This window comes from Lissotriton helveticus, chromosome 6, assembly GCF_964261635.1.
Source record: "Lissotriton helveticus chromosome 6, aLisHel1.1, whole genome shotgun sequence".
NCBI lineage: Eukaryota > Metazoa > Chordata > Amphibia > Caudata > Salamandridae > Lissotriton > Lissotriton helveticus.
Genome location: NC_136067.1, coordinates 1,070,892,156 through 1,070,918,387, shown reverse-complemented (window position 1 = coordinate 1,070,918,387; position 26,232 = coordinate 1,070,892,156). Strand labels below are relative to the sequence as shown.

The 26,232-nt window shown below is 43.7% G+C and overlaps 1 protein-coding gene across 1 annotated transcript in view; it reads left to right on the top strand.

The window, feature by feature from the left end:
• Nucleotides 1–24,443, top strand: part of LOC144762616 (chitin synthase chs-2-like) — a 350,513-nt gene extending 326,070 nt beyond the window's left edge. The window contains exon 19 of the mRNA XM_078647843.1: nt 23,829–24,443. Within this exon, the coding sequence (XP_078503969.1) occupies nt 23,829–23,909 (81 nt within the window). The 3' untranslated portion in view covers nt 23,910–24,443. The remainder of the gene's footprint in view (nt 1–23,828) is intronic.
• The last annotated feature ends 1,789 nt before the right edge of the window (nt 24,444–26,232 follow it).

Genomic DNA, 26,232 nt, shown 5'->3' with positions numbered 1-26,232 from the left:
AATCTGATCTGTTCTGATACACTTATCAGCGCCAATTCTGTACTGTGATGTTTCTTAAATCCAATTTGGCAGGGGTCTAAGTGGCTCTGGTCCTCAAAAAAAGCTGTCAGCTGAGAATTGATAGCTTTTTCAGTTATTTTGTCCGGAAGGGGCAATCTGGAAATTGGACAATAGTTCCCAGGATCAGTGGGATATAGATTAGCTTTTTTAAGTAAAGGAAGGGTGTGTGCTATCTTCCAGACATGGGGAAACTTTCCTGTCAATGAATTGCAGAAGGCTTGGTCCATGCCCTGATTCCCCTTTTCTGGAGGTTTGGATAAATGTTTGACAAAGAGCTCTTTTGTGGAGTTTTTTGTTGCTTCTATCTTCCGGGTGAAATATTTGCATTTCTTTTTAAATCAGATCTTTATACAAGGCTTAAATAGTTTTATATTTTTCTTTTTCTGAATTCTCATAATGGAGCCTCTATTTTCTTTCTTGCCTACAACATGCTTGTTTATGCAGTCTTAGATTTTCTGTGAACCACGGTTCAGAGGGAGTATGCTGGTTCATCCTGTGGACTTTAGCCGGTGCTATTTTCTCTGTGGCCTTGTCCAACCATCCCTGGTATAGACGGTCCACTCTATCAGAATCTGTTGTTATGTAGGGCCGTGTTTCAGATAGGATGGCATCTAGCTCTAGCTCCTTTATCAAATACCATTGCATGACAGCTTTACTGGTCGAGGTTTATTGTGCAATGCAATGAGTGGGTTAATTTAATGTTAAACATAACTGCTCGATGATGAGACCATAGCAAGGGTAGGGCTGCTGATGTTGATAAGTATGGGCAGTCAGAGAAAAGGCCATCAAGTCGATAGCCTGCTTGATGCGTAGGTTCTTTGACCCGCTGTTCTGGTCCGAGACTAAGCAACATGTCTGCAAGATATGCTGCATTAGTGTTCTCTGGGGTTTTTAAGTACAAATTAAAATTGCCTAAAATTGTGAAGTCTGGTGAATCGATTTTTAAAATCTAAAAACTGGGAGAAAGTAGGAAAAAAGACAAAACAGTGCCCTGGAGGACGATATAAAAGTATTCCATTAAAGGAATAATGTTTCAAAAACTGTAATTTAAACGCCACAGCCTCTAAATCTTTCAGGATAGTAGGTTCCGTTTTGGAGCATATGAAGGACTGTTGATATATTATGGCTATACCTCCACATTTTTTCCTATCCTGTCAAGTCTGTGGGTGAGGAAAACTTAAGAAATCACTATGGCCAGGTCCGGCCCAGCCGCTGTATCTGCCCAGGATTCGGTGATAAATGCCAAGTTAAAGGCTGAACCTCTAAAAAGTCAGCAAAATCCATGGTATGCTTCACCAGGGACCACGCATTAATAAGAGTACACCATACCTGTTTCATGTCAGGAACAACTTTTTTGTCTGGGGAGCGAAGGGTTTTTAGTTTTAAATTGAGAAGGCTCCTGTTACATTCTGGACAGGTTACTAAATTACCACAGTCCTCAGGAGATAGAACTGGACTGTTACATGTCTTACCTGAGTTAAGTTCTTGTAGCATGTATGCAGAGTATCTATAAGCCCTATGGGGTTGAATGGAAAAACCACCCGGGGGACCGGTACTAGGCACGGTCCAGGCACGGACGGGCGCAGACAGGCTTGCCTTTGACTTGAAAGCCGCACGCGTCTGCTGGGAAAAGTTAAAATATGTAAAAGGCAACTCGTAGCCTCGCATGCCTTGATTAGCAGCTACAGTCAGCTGTGCGTCGGTGCCATTATCTTGTTTTATGCTGGAAGGGCACAGTATGGTAAAACAACTAGACCGCTGCCATTCATGCTGGCAGAGAGACCGGAAGGAGTGAAACTGATGACCCCTCAGCTACAATCAGCTGCACGTTGGTGCCATTGTCTCGTTTTATGCCCTAAGGATGCGGTATGGTAAAACAACTAGACCGCCGTGATTCAGGATGGCAGGGAGAACGGAAGGAGCGAAACTGATGACCCCGCCTCCCACTCATATAGCAACAGGTGCTGCGGTGGACTGAGGAGGGGGAGACAAACCCCAAAAGCTACTGGTGAACGGTAGCAGAAAAGGCCCCCACACCTGCCACAACAAAATCTCCTCTCAAAATTACGAAATATTAAAAACTCAGGCAAAGCTAAAATAGGTAAAAGACACCTCTTAGCCTCATGTGCTTTGGTTAGCTGCTAGTATCAGCCACACTTGTAGAAGTGTGATGGTCAATAGTTGTGTTGGTACTAGCATTGACTGCGCTGAAAGGGGCAATAGGTGGTAAAAGCTGCAGTGGCCTCCAGGAGAGGGCCCTGTCGCTTATTATTATTTTTTTTTTTACAAATTAAGCACTGATCCTGAGACAAGATAGACAAGCAAAGTGAGTGGAATAATGGGAAAATAAATAATCTGTTAGAGACGAGACAACATCTGACTTTCATTCCTAGAACAACATAGAACAGCCGATTGAAACACTACAGGGCAGAACATCAGTTCTCCCTTCTTTTAGTGTTTTGTGGCTGAATAATTATTTTATTACGATGCTACCTATGATAGAAAACTAGGTCAGGCTAAGACATACAACATGAAATGTTGCCCTGTGAATAGTCATATTGCATGGACCTTGTTCTACACTACAAAAAACGAATTGGTATACAGTCCAGCCCCACCTAGAGTGCAGTGTAAGGGTATGTTATTTTTCAGAGCTCGTTTGTGTCCTTTTGCAAGAGTCTATGGGCGGGAGGTGGGCTCTCTGCTGGGTAGTGTGCAAGTAGCTGAATAGGTATTTAAATAGGGTCTAATCTGATGAAGGTAATGGCTGATAGCTACCTGGAGTCTTGCACAAAACAGGTGTATTGCCATATGCCTTTTCAAGGACAGTGCGATCAATACATAAACACATGGAGGTGTAGTGGCACATGCAAAACAGTTCTGACCACAACCCAGGCACTTAAGCTGTTGTTGAAAGTGAATCTGGTAATATATAAACCAGTGGCAAAATAGCTGGTATATCTTTAAATGCAATGTTGAGACGTTGACCAAAGCCAAAAGCTGATGGGAATAACCGGTATATTATAAAGTGATTTTCTAGCTTCTGACAGTCTCAATGCTGGGAAAAGGCACACATTGGTGAATGTCTCCCACAGGGCCCACATTTGGCATATTTTCCTGTGCACCCCTCAGGGCAGTTTGCCAATCCCCCAACCAAGTTCCTTTAACTCCAGGACACACCTGAAAACTTGAGTGAACCAACAGTCGGGAAATGGGCAAAAGTGTTCCGAAAGGTGACAGGCAGCTAGACATTCTGAAGTCAGCAGGCATTGATAATGCAGATGCTCTGTGGAGGACGGCCCTCCCAGGTAAACGAGACTCACAGGCCAACAAAGGCTAACTAATGCCCGTCCTTTAAGAACACTTCCATCATCTCCTACTGATGACTGACAGGCAGTCACAGAGGAGAAATTGAAGATTCCATCTTTGAATGCACTACTCCCTCAAGAAGCTCCCATCTAGTTCTTGATGCATCACATGAGACCAGTAGATCGCTTGACATGGAAACCGAATGCGTGTCTGTTAACAAATATCCGTTCTAGTCCTAGATCAACGTGACTCTTACATATTGAGGCCTGTTAGACCTGGCATCTTTTGGTGTGGTTTCCCCAGTCTTTTTGCTTCTGACCTCCTATTTTTGACTGTGTGCTTAGCTTAATTTTTGCTGGTTTTAGGACTCAGGGCAGTTTACCACCGCTGACCAGTGCTAAAGTGCATGTGCTCTGCGTCTAAAACGTAATGGCATTAAGTGGATGGACTTATGTGACATGGGCGCAATCTGGGGGGTAGGGGGAGTTGGGGGGGGTGGAGTTTGTTATGCTGTGGTTTTTGTCTATTATCCATAAAAGTCAAAGTCAAAATTACTGTGTATTTGATGTGTGCAGAGCCCTGCAAAGTATGTGAAACTAGACAAATACAACTTAATTTAAAAAAAAATGTAATGGCATTTGGTTTCTCCATGATTGGCATATCTTAATAAGTAATAAGTCCTAGTACAGCACACTTCATGTGCCCAAGGACTCTAGATCCAATGCTACTTGTGGGCCTGCAGCACTAATTGTGCCACCCATATGAGTAGCCCTTCAAACCTGCCTTAGGCTTGCCACTGCAGAGCCTCTGTGTGCAGTTTTAAACTGCCATGTCGACCTGGCAAATTCACCTACCTGCCAGGCCCAAATCCTCCATTTTATTACATGCAAGGCACCCCTAAGGAATGCCCCGGTTAGCCCCATGGGCAGGGTGCAGTGTATTTAAACCTTAGGGCATGCAGTTTTGAATTTTACATGTCCTGGTAGTGAAAAACTGCTCAATTCGTTTTTCACTACAGCAAGGTATATCTTTCCTATAGGTTAACATTGGAGCTGCCTTGTAACACTTTGCAATTGTAACTTCCAATTGGGAGCAGATAGAAAATAGGAGTTTGATGTCTCTGGACACATCTTTTAGTGAAGTTGGTTTTCAAATTGCAGGTCTGAAAATGCCACTGTTAGAAAGTTGGCATTTTCTTACTTTAACCATTTCGTGCCTCTGCCTGTCCCTAGAATACACTTCTGGGTCAGGGTGACAGTTGGGCTTTGTGAATCTACTCTAGACAGTCACACTCAAAGGGAGTGAGGTGTGCCCTGCATATCCTGATGGCCCATCACCAGGCTGATGGGTCTTCCGAAGCTAGAGTGGTGGGAGGAGTTGACCCTTGAACCTGAATAGGCCTTTGCTTTTCCTCTCATAAAGAGCAGTAGACCTACCTGCAGCACGTCTGGGTCCAGGGCCAGGAAGGGCAGGGTCTTGTGCACTACAAAGAACTTTCTTTGAAGTCTCCCAATTTCACAGGCGAAAATGATTATAAGTACTGGACCTCTGACACCATATACTAAGAACACTTCTGGACTGCAGAAAATCTTCCTGGAAGAAGAGCTATTGTGCTGCCAGGAGGGACTTCCACTTAGCTGTTTGTTTTGTTGTGTTGGCCTGCTGCGTCTTGCCTGTGAGTGAGAGGAACGGACTGTATTCTCTACATCCTACTTTCTAAGGTTCTCCAAGAACTTGACTGAGCTTGTCTCCTGTTGCTGAAGTCTCAGGACATCTGCTGTGAGTCCTGACCGGACCTACCAAGTTGCACCAAAACTGGTCCTGGGCCCTTGGAGGTAGATTTGGTGGTGCAATAAGAAATTGGCACATCAACCCAAAGCATCAGTTCTGAACCGGAATATCCCAGTGAAATGGACACAGCTCACCAAGTGCACAATACAAGGGAGACTTTCGAAGCAGCCCCAACTTTGCTGCAGCACCTCTGAAGAACTGCTGCAGCGTGAGTCTCAGACACTGCACCACCAAAGTTCGTGGTGCACAGTCCAGACTCCGATGCATCACCAGACCTGCATGACTTTCGACTGACGCATCGCCTTCAACCCATCGGTTTTAATTCGATGTCGAAGAATCAACGCCCAGCGCCTTCAACACTGCGTCGCCTTCAGGAATCAAGGTCTCGCATCGGCAACCAACACATCACCTCCTCTGTGCAAGGCATCGTCCTGGTGCGGCAAAGCTTCAATGACCTTGTACTGCCTTCAGGAACGAACGCATCACCTGTATCCACGATGCCTCACCTTCTCTGCACTTTGCATCATCTTTGGTTTCCGACGCATCCAAGGTACTGTAGGGGGATCTACGTGACTCCTGTATCTGGCCTGCACAATATCCTGGTCGGACTAAACTTTTTGATGTGTCCCAGTCAAGTGTGACCAGAAGGCCCCAGTTGGAACTATAGACTTCTAAGCACTGCATTTTGATGTAATCTGTAAAAATTCATATCTTGATTTGTGTATGTCGGACTTTGTTATTTTGGTCTTGTTTTACTCAGATGAATATTGGCTATTTTTCTAAAGTGGTGTACAATACTTTTGTGGTGTCTTCACTGTGTTACTGTGTGCACAAATACCTTATTCATTGCATCTTTAGTTTAGTCTGACTACTCAGCGCCAAGCTACCAGAGGGTGAGCAAGGGTAAACTTTTAGTGTGGGTCCCCACTTGGACAGAGTACATACCTATTTCAACTAGAGCCCCTATTTCTAGTAATGCCTAATCTATCCTGGACTAATCCCAAACCAGGATTTACCTCTATTTGTCAGGCCCTGCAGTAGCATCCCCAGGTGGGATGAAGGTTTATCTTGCATCCTGGATGCACAGGAGCTCCACCAAAGAATGCTGATGCGTCCAAAGCATAGGCTGGGAAAAGGAAGCTCCTGGGCCTCAGTTGTCTAGTGCTTTGCCTCTCCAACAGGTGCAGTCACTAAGGAGGCATATTAATCTCATGAAGTTTGTATCTGCTATTTTGGCCCATCCGAGACAAAGGTGATAAATATTGGATTGTTCAAATGAGAGAAACTGTGTAAATATTTTTGTGCATAGTGTGCATTATTTGGCATGAATTGTGTGTTTTGTATGTACTGTATTATATATGGTTAGCCATCTGCATTTAGATTGTATCTGAGGTATGTCCTCATCTACAAAAAGCACCTGGTATACCTGTTCAGTGTCAAAATGATGCAGTAAATGTTAATAGCACATTTCATGTAGCCTTGGCACACATCCAATTTTACATTTATCACATGATATTTGCTTCTTGAACCAAGGCTTTTGCGGGTAAATATTGAGCAATAACCGTGAATGTAAGAACATCAGTAATAAGGCAAAGTGCTGGCAACACAGATATTGATGCTGGCCCATGGTCTGATCTACTATGGCACTGCAAAATAATATACCTCCTCAGCATTTGACTCTTGAAGTAGTGGCGTGAGTAGTCAAAGACTTTGTAGGCAGATTGTGTGTGGGGGAGCTGTAGAGATTCAGATCTTAACAGCTACCAATTATTATGCAGCAATTATTGTCCAATCATGTGCTTATATATTATGAAGAGAAATATTTTGTTATACCAAAACAAAATACCACACAAAAGAATATGCCCATGGGTACAGGGTTCTAACACAGGTACAGCAGGGAACAGGGAAGAGGTGTGGCACAGTGGCCAGGGTAACTGACTCCGGACTATGGGAATCACGGTTCGATCTCCGCCGCCGCCGGCAGGTTAGCCCAGCACCATGCGACCCTGGACCATAGCTCACTTAATCTTCCCGAGGGCCCCCAGTGCCGGGAAACCACTTCGGAGGTAGCTGTGCGCTTTACAAATACTGGTATTTCAATTCATTTACAAAATCTATCTGGCTTTGAATAATCTCATTGGTGCAGGCTGTGATTAATGTAAACTGGCTTCTGAGTTGGTGGCCCGTAAGCCAATCTTTCAATGTCTTAGTTAAGATTAACCTCCACCTTAGCATTTCCCTAAGCCAAAGGAGTCCCAAAGTCTGGTGAGCACAATTTCAAGGGTTCAGGAATTATGTAAGCATAGCAGGAACTAGGTAAATTGCACAAAGTCTTCACTCGTGGATGTATGTGCAATGACCCCACCTTAATCCTGTGTTATTTGGGAACTTGGTGCAGTGCATGAGAAGTCAGCTGGTGAGGCTTTCAGCTCCAGCCAGAGTACAGGCCAAAACCAAAAGAACCAATTACAAAGAAGTGAAGAGTCGCTTCTCTGCTGCTGATGAGGCTTCAGTATTTGATGATCCTCTGCTTGCTGGCAGAGTGAGCACACAATCTTGGGTGCAGTAACGCTCTTTCTTTCTTGGTTGGTGCACAATTTAAACAGGAACTATAAGGTTCCCAGTCAAGCACTTGGGTCAGCTCCTTATTTGCTGTTGCTCCTTTTTGCAGCATGCCGATGGGGACTTAATAGCAATTGGAGAGGCAGGGAAATACACTCCAACATTTGTGTTGGCTTCTGCTGCCTTTCCATATTAGTACTCACTTTTGGGTTGTCCTTTCTTCTTGACCACGGAAGCTGGGCACCTGTCTGCAGTCTCCTTCTGAAGCAGTATCTTCTGCTCCTCTCTCTTAGCAGGCCAGGCAGGCACTGATACAACTGCAGTCCAACAGATTCTACAACAGCATCTTGCAGCCATTTCAGGTGTTGTCCCCTCAGCTCTGAGAGACTGGCTGTCAGCAACACCAGGCCTGAACCTTCTGAGGTCCTTAGGCACTTTGCAACCGTAACCTTGACAGTCAGCAAGAAGTCTAGAAGTAGCTGGGGAATTTTCAGTCCCACCTTTATAATCATGTTGCAGAGAGGGAATGTTTATTTCATTTTCAAGGTTCTGAAACTGTTCCAAAGGGATCCCCTTGTTTAGTGTATCTCTCCTCTAGAAAGAGGTCAATGTTTTACGTAATGGTTTTCACAGCAAACAGTGGCGATGCACCCAAACACAAGCCCCTTCACATGTGTGGAGCTTGCACTGGAACCCATCAGCATTTGGGAGAGACACAGGTGCTGGATGATTCACAGAGCACAACAAAGGAGATCTCTGTCTCCACTTCCCCATATCATCCATTAAGCCAAATAGTGGTGGTCAGGAAGAGACAATCTACAGGCCTCAGGAAGAGACACTCTACAGGCCTCTCAAAAACACCACTGCCAAGCAAATACAATTACCCTGTCTCTATCTTCTCACACCTGTCTGAAACTAAAGCTCAGGAATGTCAGCAATACAGTTTGACAGTCTGGGGAAGGGCTGTCCCTCCGCCTCATGTCATGATTTACCATGAATAATAAACAATGGATCCCACTGGCTTCATTGTCAGGCACTTGCATTGAACATAGAGTCCCACAACTAGTCACCATACATACTCCCTGTGCACACATCACTGACTCCAGGATATCAGCCCAGGGTCTAGGGATATCATAGTAGTGGAAATGTACCCAAGTGAGCCCAAAGGCGTATTACTCTTCAAGGGTAGGAAAAAGGCCTGTCCTGTACTACAGATCAGAAAAAGTGTTTGGTAATACCACCACCTCAAGATTATTTTATTTTATTTTTATTTTGACTGGTTTGTATAGCCCAAACAAGACCCTTGCGGGTACCAGAGCGCTTTACAGGGTAAATACAGGTAAATGACATATACATATAAATACAATGAATTATGCGAATGCATTACTGGCAACTATTAGAGACTAGCACACATCTACAAGAGTGTATAGGAAGTACAGGTGAATTTGGACAAGAGAGTCGATTTCACTTCTTTTTTGAAGAAAGCAGCGGACGGATTAAGTCTAGTTTCTTGGGGCAAGGCGTTCCAAATCCTGGGGGCCATTCCTGAGAAGGTACGATTGTATGTTTTTTTCTTGGAGAAACCTGGTTTAAGTAGAAGATTATCAGAATTCCTAGTAGATTTGTTACCACCATCTCCGAAAGGTATTTTAGGGTTTTGTGGTGCAATGCCTTATGTGTCATACATGCGATTTTCAAATGGATTCCGGCTTCAAAAAAGGTAAACAGTTGAGGGGAACGAAGGTCAGGGGAAATGTGGCAGTTTCTTTTGGAGCCTGTGATGAGTCTAGCAGCTGTATTGATTGAGGCTCTTAGCGGAGCGGTTGTTGATCTGGGAAGGCCGCAGCGAGCACCACTCCCATAGTCCACTCTGGGAATTACTAGGGTTTGAACTGCCTATTTAAAGTCATTTGGGGGTATGAAGTGTTTCAGTTTTCTCAGGGTGTTCATCTGAAAACTAGCTCCTTTAGTTGCAGTGCTGATGTGTTTCTGCATATTTAGCTTATTGTCCAGAGTTATTCCTAGAGAGTTAGAAGAATCAATGATGAGAGGTTGACCTTCAAGTGCAGTTAGGTGCTTTATCCACTCGCGGATGATGGTTGTTTGGTTGGGGGGGGCGATTAATAGGAATTCTGTTTTTAGTGTGTTTAGTTTTAAATGGTTCTTTGCCAGCCCGGTCTGTGTTTTTTGGAGCGTTGAGTTAAGGAACTTGATGTCTTCAAGAGAGTGGCCCTTAATGTAGAGTTTTGTGTCAACGGCGTACATGTGATATTGGATATTTGAGGAGTTGATAAGCTCAGTGAGTGGTTCCATAAACAGAGTGTTGGGGAGAGGGAAGATCCCTGGGGTACTCCCAATGTGACTGGGGTGGGGTTAGATAAGGATTGGTTGATCTTGAATCTTTGTGTTCTGTTTTGGAGGAAGGAAGTGAGTTTAACACCGTTCCAGATAAACCCATTCTATGTTCAAGAGGTCTAGAAGGTTGTCGTGTTTGACTATATCGAAGGCTGAATATAAGTCAAGTAGGATTAACAAACAGGCTTTGTTTTGATCCAGTATTTGTAGTGCGTCATCTATTATGTGGGTCATGGCTAATTCTGTACTGTGCCCTGCTCGAAAGCCAGATTGGAATTGATCGAGCAGGTTGAAGTGGTCAATGTGGTTACTAAGCTGCATGTGGACACATTTTTCGAGTAGTTTGGCCAGGGTTGAAATGTTGGATATTGGGCGATAGTTATTCAGATCTGATGGCTCTGCAGATACTTTCTTTAGGATGGGGGATACCTGACCAGCCTGGAGGATGTCTGGGATAGTTCCTTGCAGAAATTAGGTATTTATAATCCTGGTCAATAGGGGCACTAGCACTGGAATGAAGGTCTTTAAGTGGGTTGCTGGGAGAGGGTTTGTGAAATGATTGGAGGGATTCAAAGCTGTGAGCGTGTTTAAGATAGTTTCTTCACTGCAGGTTGAAGGTGGTAAAGGAGGCGTTGTTCTTGAGGTTGAGCTTTGCAGAGCAGTTAAGCGGGGTCACTGGTGTGGTCAGCGAGGAGTTCATGTGTGGGTAGGTATAGGATGATAGGTTGTTAAGTAGGTCTGTCTTTAAGTTTTCAGTCTTTGTTGTGAAAAAGGAGGCAAGTTCTTCGCAATTGGGGATTGTTTCCGGATTAGATTGGGGTGAGTGGGAGACACCCTTAGATTGAGCTTTGATTATTTCTAAGAGTTTTTTGGGGCGATTCTTAGCTTGGTCTAATTGCTTACAAATGAAGTCAGCTTTTGTACGTCTAATCTTTCTGTAATAGGAGTTTCTGGTGCTTCTTAGTAATTTGAGGTGGGCAGCGGATGGAGCAGCTCTTCATTGGCTTTCAATTGCTCTCATTGATCTTCTGTCTTCATTTAGCCTACCATCATACCAGGGGTTTGAGTCTTTTGTGGTGACTCTTTTCAATTGTCGGGGAGCTAGGTTGTCAAGTACCCTGTTCATAGAGTGGAAGTAGTGATTGGTCAGATCCTGTACATCCTTTCATCCATCCGGTGGTGGTGTAAGGATGTGGCTAGCAGTTGTGAGTGCGGCAGGATTGAGGTTTTCTAGGTTCCTCTCCCAGATTTTCGTTCTTGCAGGTTGGACAGAGAGTAGTTTAACTACTTCCTTGCTGTGGAAAGTGATTATGTGATGGCCGGACCAGTCGCAAGGGAGAATCGATTCCAGCTGGGTAGAGTCTGCTTTGGAAATTACTAGATCAAGGGTTGAGCCTTTTTCGTGGGTGGGGCTATCACAGATTTGGGACAAGTTGAGGTCGGAAAGGAAAGCTTTGAGGCTATTGACCTCTGGGTCATCAAGATCGTTCCAGTGGAGGTTAAATTCCCCCAGGAAGATCTGAGTATTCTGTTGACTGACATTTGTGGCTAGAATATCCCTTATGTGTTCGATGAAGGTAAGGTTGTTACCAGGAGGATGGTAGAATGAGTGAAGTGAGCATATTGGCTTGTTATTGCTTGTGATGTCTAGGCAAAGGTATTCACAGGAAGAGAATACCGGGGAGTTGGAGCGGTTCACAGAGAAGTTGTTCCTATGAATGCAAGCAATGCCTCCCCCTAACCTATCAAGTCTATCTAGTCTTGTGATGTAATAGATTGGGGGAACTAAAATGTCTAAGATGGGTGTGGATGATTCGTTTAGCCAAGTTTCCGTTAAAATGATACGGTCGGGTTCATTGGTTATAATGAGGTCAGCTATATCGACGGCATGACATGCTGCTGGTCTACAGTTTAGTAGGATACATTTTAGCTGGGCCTTAGTCAGAGTGGTGTTCTGGTCATGGGAGATAGGTACTTTCTTGAAGTTATTTTCAACAATACCTCTGGGAGTGTGTCTTGTAATTCAGATGCATTGGATTGGATGAGTTGGATTAAGGACAGTTTCTGTGTGTCATCTGTGTGCGCAGGTTTAGAGGGTAGGGAGGGAAGTTCGTAGGAATGATGTAGGGAAGTGAGCTCATTCGGTGATAGGGTTTTTTCCCCTGATTGGACGGGATGAGGCATTGGGGTAAGGTACTGTTTTCCATTTGGGGAATTGAGGCTGGGGCTAGTGCATGGCCGATGAATGGGTTTCGCTTGTGGCTTGGGTTGTTGCCGTATCAGGTCGTGAAGAGTTTGGATGTCCTCTTTTATTTGTTGTAAGGATAATAGTATCTCATCGAGTCTGGGGTCAGGTGTAGGAGTAATCATATTGATAGCCTAACTGTGGTTAAGTGAGGAGGGGTTATTGCTTGTGTGGTGTCCCAGGGCGTGACGTGAACTGGTTCGACGAATGGTGATTTTTCAGTGTGGAAGTCCATGGGGAAGGGAGGGGTGGAGAGGGGACGTGGTGAGGTATTGATGTGTGCATTAGGAGGATATGATTTGTTGTGTGGCATTCTTATAGAGTGGTAGTTACTGAAAAGGGGGGTAAAGAGAGGATGTGAAGGGGTATTGGTGTGAGCTGTAGGAGGAGGGATGGTGAGATTCGTAGTGCAGGGAGAGGGAGAAGGTGGGACTGCGGACTGATCGGTAGTAAGTGTGTAAGGAGAGATTGGAGCAGAATCCGCAATGGAGTTACTGGGAATGTCGAAAGAGGTGGGGAGGGGTGTGTTAACTAAAGGGTGGATGAAGGTGTGGTTGTGGAGATGCGCAGTGGTAGTGGAGGACGAGGGGGCGTGTGGGAAGGCTGGGGGAGAGGTGATACGAGTGTGAGGCGAGGTGGGTATAGTAAAAATAGTGGTGGTTGCTGGGGGAGGAGTAGGGATTATGGAGATGTATGTCATTTGATGAGGTGTCGGTTCGGTCTGGATTCTGTCCAGGATATTAACCGTAACCCTGTGTCCAAGCGAGGAACACCTGGCGCTCCCCTCTAGAGCACAGATCCGGGCTCTGGATCTTAGAATCTTTCAAACAATATAGGCCATTGCACGGCATGATTGTCAAGAGTGTTTGGGAGAAAAATATTAGGATGCCAGTAAAAAGTACAGATGAAAAGCTTAGGGCAGGGGTGACCATCTGTAAAATCACGCAAGGGGCTTTTCCAACCCAAAATGCATATACCAGATAATAAAGGGATAGTTTGAATATTTATATATATATATATATTATGGAAAGTCTTAAAAGAGGTTTATCCAAACTACGTAATCTCTGCTAATGACTCTATTTTTAGCAAAGTAAAATGGTTAAATTTGCCCGTGTGGAGCTCTTAGAGGTTGAGTGATGTAAGTGTTAAAGGTTTATATTCCTTCCGCTACTTGAAGTGCTATTTAATCCTGTTCAAGAGGTGGTTATTTTTGCAATATTAAGTCTATGAGAATCCAATAGTTCAGTGAGGAGAAGAGAGTGATTTGAATGTAAGATGTTAGGAATTAGAATGTGTGGCCTGTGGGAACAAAGTTTTTAGTTTCTGTAATCTAATGCTGCATTTTAACTCTGTGTGTTGAAAAGTTTTCCAAGGCAATCCTGCCCTTCTATTGTCATGTATCTTGATAGATGATTAATCAATTTATGACTCAACTCGACATTAACAACATACAAACATACATTGTGGATGCAGCGCGAAAGAAATTAAATTAAATGTCCATCAAAATAACACTAGAATCATAAGTTGCCCAGTTTGATGGCCAAAAAACATAGGGGCTTATTTATGAGCCCATGCGTCTCTTTTGCGCCGCTCGCGCATCACTTTTTGTGACGCATCAGCAGCATAAACAATGCACCGTGTTGCGTCATATTTACAAAGTGACGCATCTAGGTAGATGCGTCATTCTGTAAACCCCTGCGCCACATTATACCTGTGTCAGGTTTAATGTATGCATGGTGGGCATTCTGATGCAAGTAAGCCTTTCACTGCATCACTTCTAAGACGCAAATGCATCAATATCTTACGCCTGCCTAACAGCACGCGTAAGACTGACGCAGGCACATTTGACATGGGACTTGCCCATGTGAAATGACCCATTGATGGAGTTACATCACTTTTGTGACACACTCCCGCAATGTGTCACTTTTGCGCCTACAGATACGTCAGAAATACTGACGTATCTGTAACTCATTGCGACAATATGCATCACACTGTAAATATGACGCATTCAGCATGTCACAAGGAGGGTGCAATGAAAAGTGACGCATTGCTGTTTTCACGCAGCGATGTGTCACTTTTCATAAATGAGGCCCATAGAAAATTAAACATGCCGCAATGCTGTTGTTAATGACTCCATGACTCAAGTGAAGGTTGTATCAATGAATATTATTGGCCAAAATATTGTTTGATAGAAATATTGTATCCTACATATCATTTAAAAAAATATCAAAATGATATTTTAGTTATGACAGTCTTGTACCATACCACTTGAGACGGTTGCACAAAGCCGATTACCTTTAATGCCAAAAAGTTGAATCTTCAAATAAGAAATTTATCATTTAGCTGTTTCTTGCTCCCAAAAACAGTCTCCAGTTCTCTAGTGTTCATGGATATTGAGATTTCTTTCCCCAGAGCTTCTTTTTTATAAATTTTCCAAAACACAAATAGTCATTCTCCTGACATGTCAGAGTGCTTGAGAAAGGTGTGGAGATATGCAACAACTTTGCAAGGACTTAGAGTCAAGTATGGAACCTAACAGTATCCTTGTGAGAGCAATTTATTTTTGTACTAAACAAAAAAAATATCAAATAGTGAATATTTTTCATCTTCTTTCCACCTGGCTTTGATTTTGGCTAGCCCACTTTAAACGAGGCAATATATTGTGGCTATTTCTTATGTATAGCATTGTGATGTTGTTTCCGGTGGTGGCTGGTGGAAGAAGCTTCCCTGCTTGACCAAAATGTGTGATCCTAAGCAAATAATGTATTACACCGAGCCTCATTTTTGTTAGTTATAACATAGAAGAGCGCCTTCAAATATGTGAGCTCAGGCTGTGCGCTGTACAAAAACCTCTTGTGTTTTATTTATTAGCCTATAATGTTGTTCCATCTGTAATAAGAAAGCATGCCACATATAAGGTACACATGACAGCTGACTTGCATCTTAGTTAGCTAATAGCATTGTCGGGCGGGCAGGAATATTTCTAAGTTCATGTCTAAAAACTTACTTTGAATAAATACTTCTCACATGATCTGATAAACAAAGTTGAAATGTCCCATATGTTACAGGAATACACAATGCTTCTAAAGAATCGCACAGGTGCCTCACAGTGCCCTCTTGTGAACCTTCACATGACATGCTTTACTTAGACCCAATCAGATTTATTTTAACTATCAATGCAAAAACAGACTTGATTGTTTATTCTAAGATAGATTTTTACAGCGAGTGATTGAATTATTCATAATAATTACTTAGGATCCTCTTATCTGGATTAAAGTGCTTGAAAGGCTACTTACCTTTGAGCTGAATTTGCTTTAAGCAATGATATAAGTGCCATTGTTTGCATTAGTCGCATTGTAAAACCTTTTTTTTCCCCATGGACCAATATATCTGGAAAAGTATATTTGTCTAGAAATTGTAAGACTCACTGTCCGTGAAAAAACATGGTGCACATTACTTCCCATCACTTTGAGTTACAAGAGAGGTGACAAAGTGTACTGAAGCAGCTAAGACTGCAGTTCACTCACCTGTAACCCAGACTTGGTTGCACCATGAAGTCCTCAGCTACTAGGGATCTCTGAAATCTTTGGCGCAGCTAAAGAAAATAAAAATGCCAAAACATCTGCCAAATACGGAATTTACTGTTATGATATATTTTATTGTATAGCTGCAAATTTATGAATATCCTTTAGCGTGCTTTTACAGAGATCATCATCATGCTTTCACAGACATCATCAGCATATTTCCAGGGCTGCAGTTTCGCTCGTGTCACCCTTCTTTGGACCTAGGACATTTGCTAGGTCTATCGCACAGCTATGGCAGAAGGATGGTTAAGGCACCACCAGCAGGATTGCATCAAATTGCTCCTAGAAAGAATATAAATGGTCCATTGCCATAGGATGAGGATTTTGTTGTGAGTAGGGTTCCACAAATCTTTGCAATGGTCCTACCTATGTGCTATTTTTATTTTATCCCTCGTGGAGTATGTGTGAAACCTTCAGATTGTCCTGATGAGGACACATTTTTGTTATATGAACGCTGAAAATGCCCATGTCTGATTTCCATATCTGTGGATTTTCTAGATGTAACGTCATAGGCCCACATTAATCAATCAATCAATCAATCAGGGGAATTGTAAGTGAGCTACTCACCCATGAGGTTCTCAAGGCGTGGGGGGTCGGCAGAGTTGTTAGCCGAAGAGCCATGTCTTGACGGTATTCCTGAAGGTGTTCAGGGAGGGAGCACATCTGATGTTTGCCGGTAGCTTGTTCCAGGTCTTGGCTGCAATGTGAGAGAAGGATCTTCCGCCTGCTCTGGCTCTGTGGATGCGCTGGGTTTTGGCCAGTGCGAGGTTGGGTGAGCTGAGGTTTCTTTCAGGTATGAGGAAGTTGACTCTGTCGTTGAGGTATGTGGATCTGATGTTGTGTAGGCATTTGTATTATAAGGAAGACAGTGGCTCCTGTGGAAGAGATACTTAATAGTAGTTTCACGGAAAAGCAAAAAAATCACATATATGTGCAGGATTTGCAGTGAGAAGTCAGATAGAAAGAGACTCAGACACACTGATTGAGTTCTTCTGAAATTTTATTGAAAAATAAATTCACAGTGAAATAGTCTTACACCATATAGTAAAAATTATTTACATTTTGTGTAGTGTGTCCCAAGTGAAATTATGAACCAAAACATATGAATAACATTTGTGAAACAATATGTGCAAGGTTTCAATTAGACTTTGTTATTTACAAAAAGCGACCACTCTCTCTTTTCAAAATACATAACATCTATATGATGATAGAGTACCAGTTACAATGGTTCGCTTTTCACAGTTGTCGATGGCGTTTCGACCCTAATATGGATGTAGGGTCTCTTCAGGACCTACAATGTTGGGGACATCTGGGGAAATAGTGAATTTTGTGTATTAGAATTGGCGGTCAAATAAAAGTGCGGGGTATTGTTATTACCGATTGAAGGGCTGGAAAATACCTGATTTTGGAATTGCTGGTATATGGGTGGTGTGCGTGAAAAAAACGTGTGCAAGTGAATTAAAATACTCACTAGGAAACCCAGCCGGGTTCTGTTAAAGAAGACAAAATCATATAGTTTGTGTTAGATAAAGGGTGAAAATAAGGGCAAAGGAAAAAGAGAGAAAAGAAGCAAGTGTATGCTAGCATTATCAGGTCTCTTGGTCACTTACCCCTAATGAGCGCGTGAATTATCGCAATTCAGTGGTGCGCAATAGCTGTCCTTTTGGTTTTCAGGCTTGGTTATGGATGATTCCTTAGCCGGATGTTTGCATCCTATTCAACGCGAATGTATGTCAGTACAACGCGATCTTTTAGATCGCGGCACTTAACAACGCGATTATTACAGCGCAAGTCGTTACAACGACTTGCGATGAAGGGCGCGGATTGAGGAATATTCTAATTTTATCTTCCAACACCAGTCCACGTAACAGTAGGGAAGGTGTTGGAATATAAAATTACAATATTCCTTAACCAACAGCGCCATCCAGCGCAAGTCGTAGTAACGACTTGCGTTGTAATGGCAGCATGGTAAGGGTCGTGCGGTGTAAACACCACGTTGTAAACAACGTTCACCATTCAACGCAGGCGCTTAATTAATATATTCGCCGCTGGTGTTGATTTCTACGGTAGGAAACCAATCAACCATTAAATACTGTCTATGTGTAAGTTTATGGTTATTTATGCGATGAATTACATATATTTTTGGGATAAATTGATCAATGGAGGGGAGCATAGTAGCTTATCTATCATTACGCTACTCATTTAGTACATAAAATTGTGGCAAATTGTTTTAATATGTTCTGTGAAACCGAACTACTCTGTTTTATACATGATGAATATACAATCAATGTAACTATCATTTTTCACCTCATTGTTTAAATACTATTTTTGATGACAACTATGAGAATGCTATTAATATAGGGGGAAGAATATTGGTCCTACAATTTTAAATACTAAATGGGTAGCCTATTTTATTCTGCTATATCAGACCGTTGCTGAAGGTCCCACAAGAAAAGGAAGCAATACCCTATACCCTCACCTAACATGACTAAAAGGAACACTTGTTTGTGGCAGTGCTAAATTACATCAACACAACACAAATCTTTATTGTCCCCATAAGACACATGCCATAAACATCCTAGCACTCGGGACATTTCCCTCCCAAATGCCAATCACCCCTATCATGGCACAAACCCCAGTCCCCTACCCATTACAGCACACACGCGAAAAATATGACCCTGCGGCAGCTGCCACTATGCTCGAAAATGGTTCAGGAAACATGAACGTGACTCAGACATGCCAACCCTCCCGATTCAGGCGTGAGACTACCGATTTGAGGGCTAGTCTCCCGCCTCCCGATTCCAGCAAGCAAAAACCCGATTCCTCAAGGTTTTCAGCTGACAGGGCTTGGTATTGTGGAACGTGCTAATTCTTCCAGAAAAAGTCAGAGAGGTGATGCAGGGGCTGGGAGGGTTGAAAAACCAATTAAGCCTCATTAACTAGCGCATGGTCTTTTAAAGACCTGTGAAGTACTCCGGGGGCTGTGTGTGTGCCCAGTTTCAGGGGCGGGCTAGGGGGAGGGGGGTGGGGGGGGGGTGAATGCACTGCCAGCAGCAACATGCCAGGCCAGGCAGTGTTCAACCCTTGCATCACCTTTGCTCCGCCTGCCATTGGCTCCAGGTTTCTGAAAGGGAAGAAAAAGAACGTGCATTTGCGTTTCAAATGTCCGACCCTGCAGCAGCACACTTCCAAAGCCCATACATGCCAGTAACCCGATTCACGGCCCCATTCTCCCGATTTTTTTTTAAATCTCCCCCTTTGCTCTTCTGAAATGTTGGCATGTATGGTGACTAGTAGATAATGCTGACTCACGGCAACCTCTTAGTCTGTTTTTCATCTCCTCATTATTTCACTTTTTCTTTCTTCCATTTTGGTTGCCTTAATAATTAATCATCCTATCTTCCTTCACTTTACAAATACCTATATTCGCAATCATTATCCTCCACTGGGCAACGCTATATGCAAATCGGGCATTTTATCACTGGAATACAGGTCACGGGCCTCGTCATACGTGCCCGGTACCAGCAACTGTACGGGGCGGCCGCCGTGCACCCTTCTACAGAAACCGGAGTTAACTGGAAATGTCTGAGTCCTTAAATAGAAACTGAACGCACTCGGCAGGCGTCATTGCACCACCCGAGAACTGACGGAAGCAGTTCTTTTGATGCTGTACTAAGCACAGAAAGGTATGTAAGATGCATAGCCCTGATTGTATAGACTAGCGCATACATGTTAAGTCACAATTAGAGGGAAACCTTTTTCACTTAACCGTTTAACATCCATGAGAGAAGGTACTTCACTATTTTTTTATTTTGTTAAATATTTTTTTTTGCAGACTTATATATTGTACAACCAATTCGAGCAACAATCCAGCTGTCAGCATTTGCATTATACAGGTCTCTAAAGAAAGCATCACACGGCCATCCAGCCCACAACCCGGAGGTCGGGTGGCATTAGACAGGAGAGTACTAGACGCTGAAAAGCAAGGGAACAAAACAATTGCAACCGTTCCGCAGGAAGTTCTCGTAACCGCTTTTCTTGTCCTTCTGTCCACCCATCCCTCAGCATTCAAACCCCTAGGAAAAAAACATCCCCCCTCCCTCAACCCCAAGCCCCCCCAACCCCCGCCCCCCAGCATCACCCCCCCCAGGCGTGTCAGAGTACTACCAGAGCAACCTAGGATCCGTCGTTAGTAGTTCAGGCCCGAGACAGACTATTAGGATTAGGCAGTAGGAGACTGCAGTCATCACGTGGGAAGTGGAGCAATCTAAGGGAAAGATCCTGGACAACCTTAAACCCAGGCTATGTTGCCTAAGGAGCAGGGCTACGTGTGGGGGAGCCAACGCCGTCAGACTCCGAAAGTGTGAGTTCCAGTACCAATCGTTCCCAGGCTCGTGCCCTCTCCAAAGCTGGATCATTGCCTGCCCTAACTGCAGACGGACCTCCCCCTCGCAGCGGGCCCACTTGCTGAGTTCCGCCTGCCATCTCTCTACCGTGGGACCCCTAGTCGCCTTCCACTGGGATGTTATGGCGCGTTTCGCTAAAAGCAGGCCCAGGTCCAGAAACTTACTAGTAATTTTGTTCTTTGATGTGTGTGGGAACCAGTGTAGGACGCAGTGCACCATTGAGGTCTGCAAATCCCTTTCTGTGACCTCTCGTAAGCGCTCCACCACCCCTTGCCAAAAGGAGCCCAGCGCTGGGCAGGACCAGAACATGTGCTGGAAATCAGCCAGCTCTGCTGGGCAGCGCGGTCAGGCCGCCGAGTGGGTGGGGAAATACTTATGTAATTTATCGGGGGTCAGGTACGCCCTGTGAAGGATATGAAAATGCACCAGCTGAAACCTCACGTTGCGCGTCCCTTTCCAGGCCCGTTCTACTATACCAGACCACGACGCCTCCGGGATCTCCGTCGCTAAATCCGCCTCCCATTTCGCCTTCAGAGAAGGTACTTCACTATGAATACACAATACCATTAATTGAATATATCTTAAAATCACCATTAGTTATGAAATAGACATGAACCTCCAATTAATGAGCCCTTTTATACTGAAACCAAGGCGGACCACGTTTTTCTAAATGATAGATAAGCTACTATGCTCCCCTCCATTGATCAATTTATCCCAAAAATATATGTAATTCATCGCATAAATGACCATTAACTTACAAATAGACAGTATTTAATGGTTGATTGGTTTCCTACCGTAGAAATCAACACCAGCGGTGAATATATTATTAAACGCCCGCGTTGAATATGACGCAAACATCCGGATAAGGAATCATCCATAACCAAGCCTGGAAACCAAAAGGACAGCTATTGCGCACCACTGAATTGCGATAATTCACGCGCTTATTAGGGGTAAGTGACCAAGAGACCTGATAATGCTAGCATACCTGTGCTTTTTTTCTCTCTTTTCCCCTTGCCCTTATTTTCACCCTTTATCTAACACAAACTATATGATTTTGTCTTCTTTAACAGAACCCGGCTGGGTTTCCTAGTGAGCATTTTAATTCACTTGCACACGTTTTTTTCATGTACACCACCCATATACCAGCAATTCCAAAATCAGGTAGTTTCCAGCCCTTCAATCGGTAAAAACAATACCCCATACTTTTATTTGACCGCCAATTCTAATACAAAATAATTCACTATTTCCCCAAATGTCTCCAACATTGTAAGTCCTGAAGAGACCCTACATCCATATTAGGGTCAAAACGCCGTCGACAACTGTGAAAAGCGAACCATTGTAACTGGCACTCTATCATCATATAGATGTTATGTATTTTGAAAAGAGAGAGTGGTCGCTTTTTGTAAATAACAAAGTCTAATTGAAACCTTGCACATATTGTTTCACAAATGTTATTCATATGTTTTGTTTCATAATTTCACTTGGGACACACTACACAAAATGTAAATAATTTTTACTATATCGTGTAAGACTATTTTACTGTGAATGTATTTTTCAATATAATTTCAGAAGAACTCAATCAGTGTGTGTGAGTCTCTTTCTATCTGACATCTCACTGCAAACCCTGCATATATATGCGATTTCTTCGCTTTTCCTTGAAACTACTATTAAGTATCTCTTCCACAGGAGCCACTGTCTTCATTATAATACTTAATCACCCTGGTTCCATTGTGAGTAGGGTTCCCGTGTCCTTTCTTTACGACGTGTAGGCAGTTGTAGGCATGAGAGAGGATTTTGAAGGTGACTCTTTTCTCCACGGGGAGCCAGTGGAGGCTGCGTAGGTGTTGGGTGATGTGTTTGTGCCGGGGTATGCCGAGAACGAGTCTGGCTGTGATGTTCTGTATTGTCTGGAGTTTCGGAAATAGGGGCTTGTTGATGCCAGTGTAGAGTGTGTTTCCATAGTCCAGTGGCCTGGTGATGAGTGCGTGGGTGACTGTCTTCCTTGACTCAGGGGGTATCCATTTGAAGGTCTTGTGGAGGGTGCGGAGGGGTTTGAAGCAGCTGGAGGTGACACATTGACTTGTCGGTTCATGGTGAGTGATGAGTCGAGTACAATGCCAAGGTTTTTGGCGTGGTCTAATAGGGTGGTTGGGATTCTGAGGGCGGTTGGCCACCAGCTGCTGTCCCATGCTAAAAGGGTAGTTCCGAAGACGAGGACTTCTGTCTTCTCAGCATTGAGCTTCAGGCAGCTGTTGGTCATCCAAACCGGGACATCTTGCATTCCTTTCTGGAAGTTCAGTTTGGCGGTGGTGGGGTCTTTGGTGAGGGAGAGGATGAACTGGATGTCGTCTGCGTAGGATAGGATGTTGAGGCCGTGCTGTTGGGAGGATGGCTGCGAGGGGGGGCCATGTAGATGTTGAAGAGGGTCGGGCTCAGTGATGACTCCTGTGGGACTCTGCAGGTGATATTCGTGGGTTCGGAGAGGAAGGGTGGTAGTCTGATCCTTTGGCTTCTTCTGGTGAGAAATGATCAGATCCAGTCTAGGGCTGTTCCCTGTATTCCGACGTTGAGTAGTCTGGTGCCTAGTGTGTGGTGGGAGATGGTGTAGAAGGCTGGATGAGGCCTCCGGAGTTTCCCTGGTCTAGGAGGGTGCGGATGTCGTCTGTGGCGGCGAATAGGGGGGTCTCTGTGCTGTGGTTGCTTCAAAATCTGGATTGGGACGGGTTAAGGATGGCGTTCTCTTTGATGAATCAAGCCAGTTCCCTGTTGACAGTTTTTTCCGCGACTTTGGCTGTGAAGGGAAGGAGCGAGATGGGCCAGTAGGTCTTGAGGTCAGTGGGGTCAACCGTTGCCCACATTACTAGTGGCCCAATTATTTTGATTGGTCTGGTAACAGGAGTTTCCAGGTCCACTGGAATTTTAAACTGTGGTATTTCATGTAGAGATTTCGGGACCTGGAAGCAGCCGGAATCTCTTTGTAAAGAACCAATGAAAACAAGGGGATCGGCACGATAATACCAAAGCTGAACATATTATGATGTCTAGCAGACAACAGCGCCAAGACAACTTCGGGCAATCAAGCGATTTATAAACACTATCAATATTAATGCTCATAAAGTATTCCCTCAAAACCTACAATAACTATTATTTCCCTGCCCCTGGATTTAGCAGGGCCCTTGATAATGGTAGTTCCTGAGTATGGGAAATGAACTGGCATTCCTCTGGGCCACTCATAAAGGGGGCATAGTTTAAATGTGTTCCATGACAACTGTAATTATTGGTGTTGTTCCTTTTAGGATTGTGCTATGTTTTGTACTTGACCACGTTTCCGGAGAATTTTATATGGACATATAAACAGAAGTGCATATAGTTGGAAACAATGGGAATACCGTCAAACTGAAATATCTCTAAAAAAATTAATATCTCGAACATGTACTCTTACAAATTGGTAATGGAATTTTTTTTGTTCTAGGGCACAATGGCGAAAATGAACTCAACTGTTTTCCTTTTTTTTTTCAGAAATCTGGGAAGAGGAACAGCGATCCGGCTGCAACATCAACAGATTTTATAAATATTTGTGAGAATGATCATGTGAGCTAAAACTACATTAGTGTATTCATGTTGTATGGTGGATCTTTACTGAAGACAATGCTGCATTGTAATTCGGCATTCACAGTTAGATCATAACCATTTCTCTGGAATTAAATGTTTCAATTTTTCAAAACAAATTGACAGGACCTTTTAATGATCCTTAAAATGTTCCTAATTGGGAACACGTTCTGTCTTTACTGTATTTATTTGTGCTATACCCGATAGATTACAGCATTTTTAGAAATTTCAGAGGTGGGTTTGAAAGAGATTGCATGCCTGTCTGCTGGACTGGCCTTATCAACACATGGGATAGTTAAACCTAATCAGGCAATCAAATATACCTATGTGAATGACACATTCACTTAGAATGAATTTCACTGAAGATTATGTGCATGCTTCTGGTTCAGTCCAAAGCCCAAAAAGATGTTAATCTTCTGTCAGCCTTTTTCACCCGGGCATGTATCGACCATTTCCTGTTTGTTGTACTTGAGCTCATTCCTTTCTGACCCCTCCACCCACAACATGAAATCTGAACTGACTGGCTGGCTGTACTAACGTTACATGAAAGAATAAAGCTAAAATATGATGAAATACATTTGGTGTGTTTACTATCCTAGTCCTATCTGTTAGTAGCAAATGACTGGCCTAAAAAATGTAAAGAGGAAATCGAAACATGGCACGTGGAGCACAACGTGAAAAAACTGAATTGTTTTTAGAGCCTTCTCAAACTACATAATTGTTGGGAAGTCCATCATCTCTAGTGGAACATCTCAGATTTCCACATGTGGGGTGCACTACGGAAAACCTACAGCTGCCAGGCTTTTGCACAAGAACTGTAGGACTATCTACAGCCCCTGATCAGGAGACTGACAAATGCATGCTGATACATACAGCACCACCTTTTTCAAATTACTGAGCCCAAGATCTTTCAACAATGGTTGATTAAGAGGGTTTTAAATCCCACACATTTACTGTCTCGAAGCCAACGAGGAGGTCGCAGAAGAAGCTGTCACTAAATCTCTAATAGGCCCAAATTTGTGGCGTGCTGCTGCATTTTTCACTGCCTAAAGAAGTGGTAGCTGGTGAGACACTGGTGAGTAGTGGTAGTGGTGAGACACAACTAGATGGCATTCGCATTACTGAGTTTGGAGTTTAATAAAGCTTCAACCTCAACTCTGTGGTGTTCTGCAGGGAGAAAAGGGAGGGAATGTCAAAGTTCCCGTAGTTTAAATAATTCTACCTCACATAAACCATGGGCCTTATTTACAAGAAAGTAACGGAGCACGGTGCCACAAGCCATTTGGCTGCACGGCGTTGTGTTACTTTCAAAGCAAAGGGATGCGTCATATCAACAACATGACGTATGAGCTCCCACCTGCGCTGCCGCACAATTGGATGCCATGCGCCAACGCAGGCACCCTTGCACCATGGTGCAGGTGCAAGGGGGACTGCGTTGCGGGGATGATTGTTTTTGTGCAGAAGTGGACACCTTCCTGCACAAAAACAATTATGAGAGGTGTTTTACTCTTTCTATGTGTGCTGAAGAATGCAACATGCATAGAAAGAGGAAAAACAAGGAGAATTAAAAGTCTTTTTCCTCTTTGCGCCTCCTTACGCCTGCTTCAGGGAAAAGTTGGATTTAGACGCATTCCCAGGTTTACAAAACTTTGTAAATCTGGGAATACGGCAGAATCCTTGGGTGTTGCGAGGGAACACCCACAACAACACCCATGGAATGCCCCTTTCACGCAAAGTGCTGCATGAAAAGGGGCTGTCTTTACAAGGACTTGAAAAGCCACGCAGGGTGGCTTTATGTGGCCTTGTAAATATGGAGCACCACACTGCGTTGCCAGTGCTTAAAAAAAAGTGGTGCACCGGCAGCGCAAGGGGCTTGTAAATACGCCCCCATATATGTATGATCAAAAAAATTAGGTCCGCCTCAGTATGTTCCTGCAGGAGTTCAGCATGTGATGGGACCAAAAAGGACCATTTTGTTCTTCCATCCTTTTATCTCCATCCTTCTAACACTCATCAGGCCCATGACAAGCTGGAGACTCTCAGGTCAATGTCAAAACTCTCCTGCACCCAGCTGGACATTTGGAAAAAATTTGTATTCTCAGAGTATAAAAATAAATAGAACCCTACTGAGAATTCACAGATGCATATACTGTGTTTGCCAAACATATCTGGGGATTTTGATTCAAAGAATGTCCTTTCTTTGTCCCGTACAACTCTTGCCTGTTTCAGTACCTCCTCCATTCAATTCAAATCACACACATTCATGCACATGCATGTAGTCCCAAATCTAGTTTCCTTTGACTACCTCACAGTT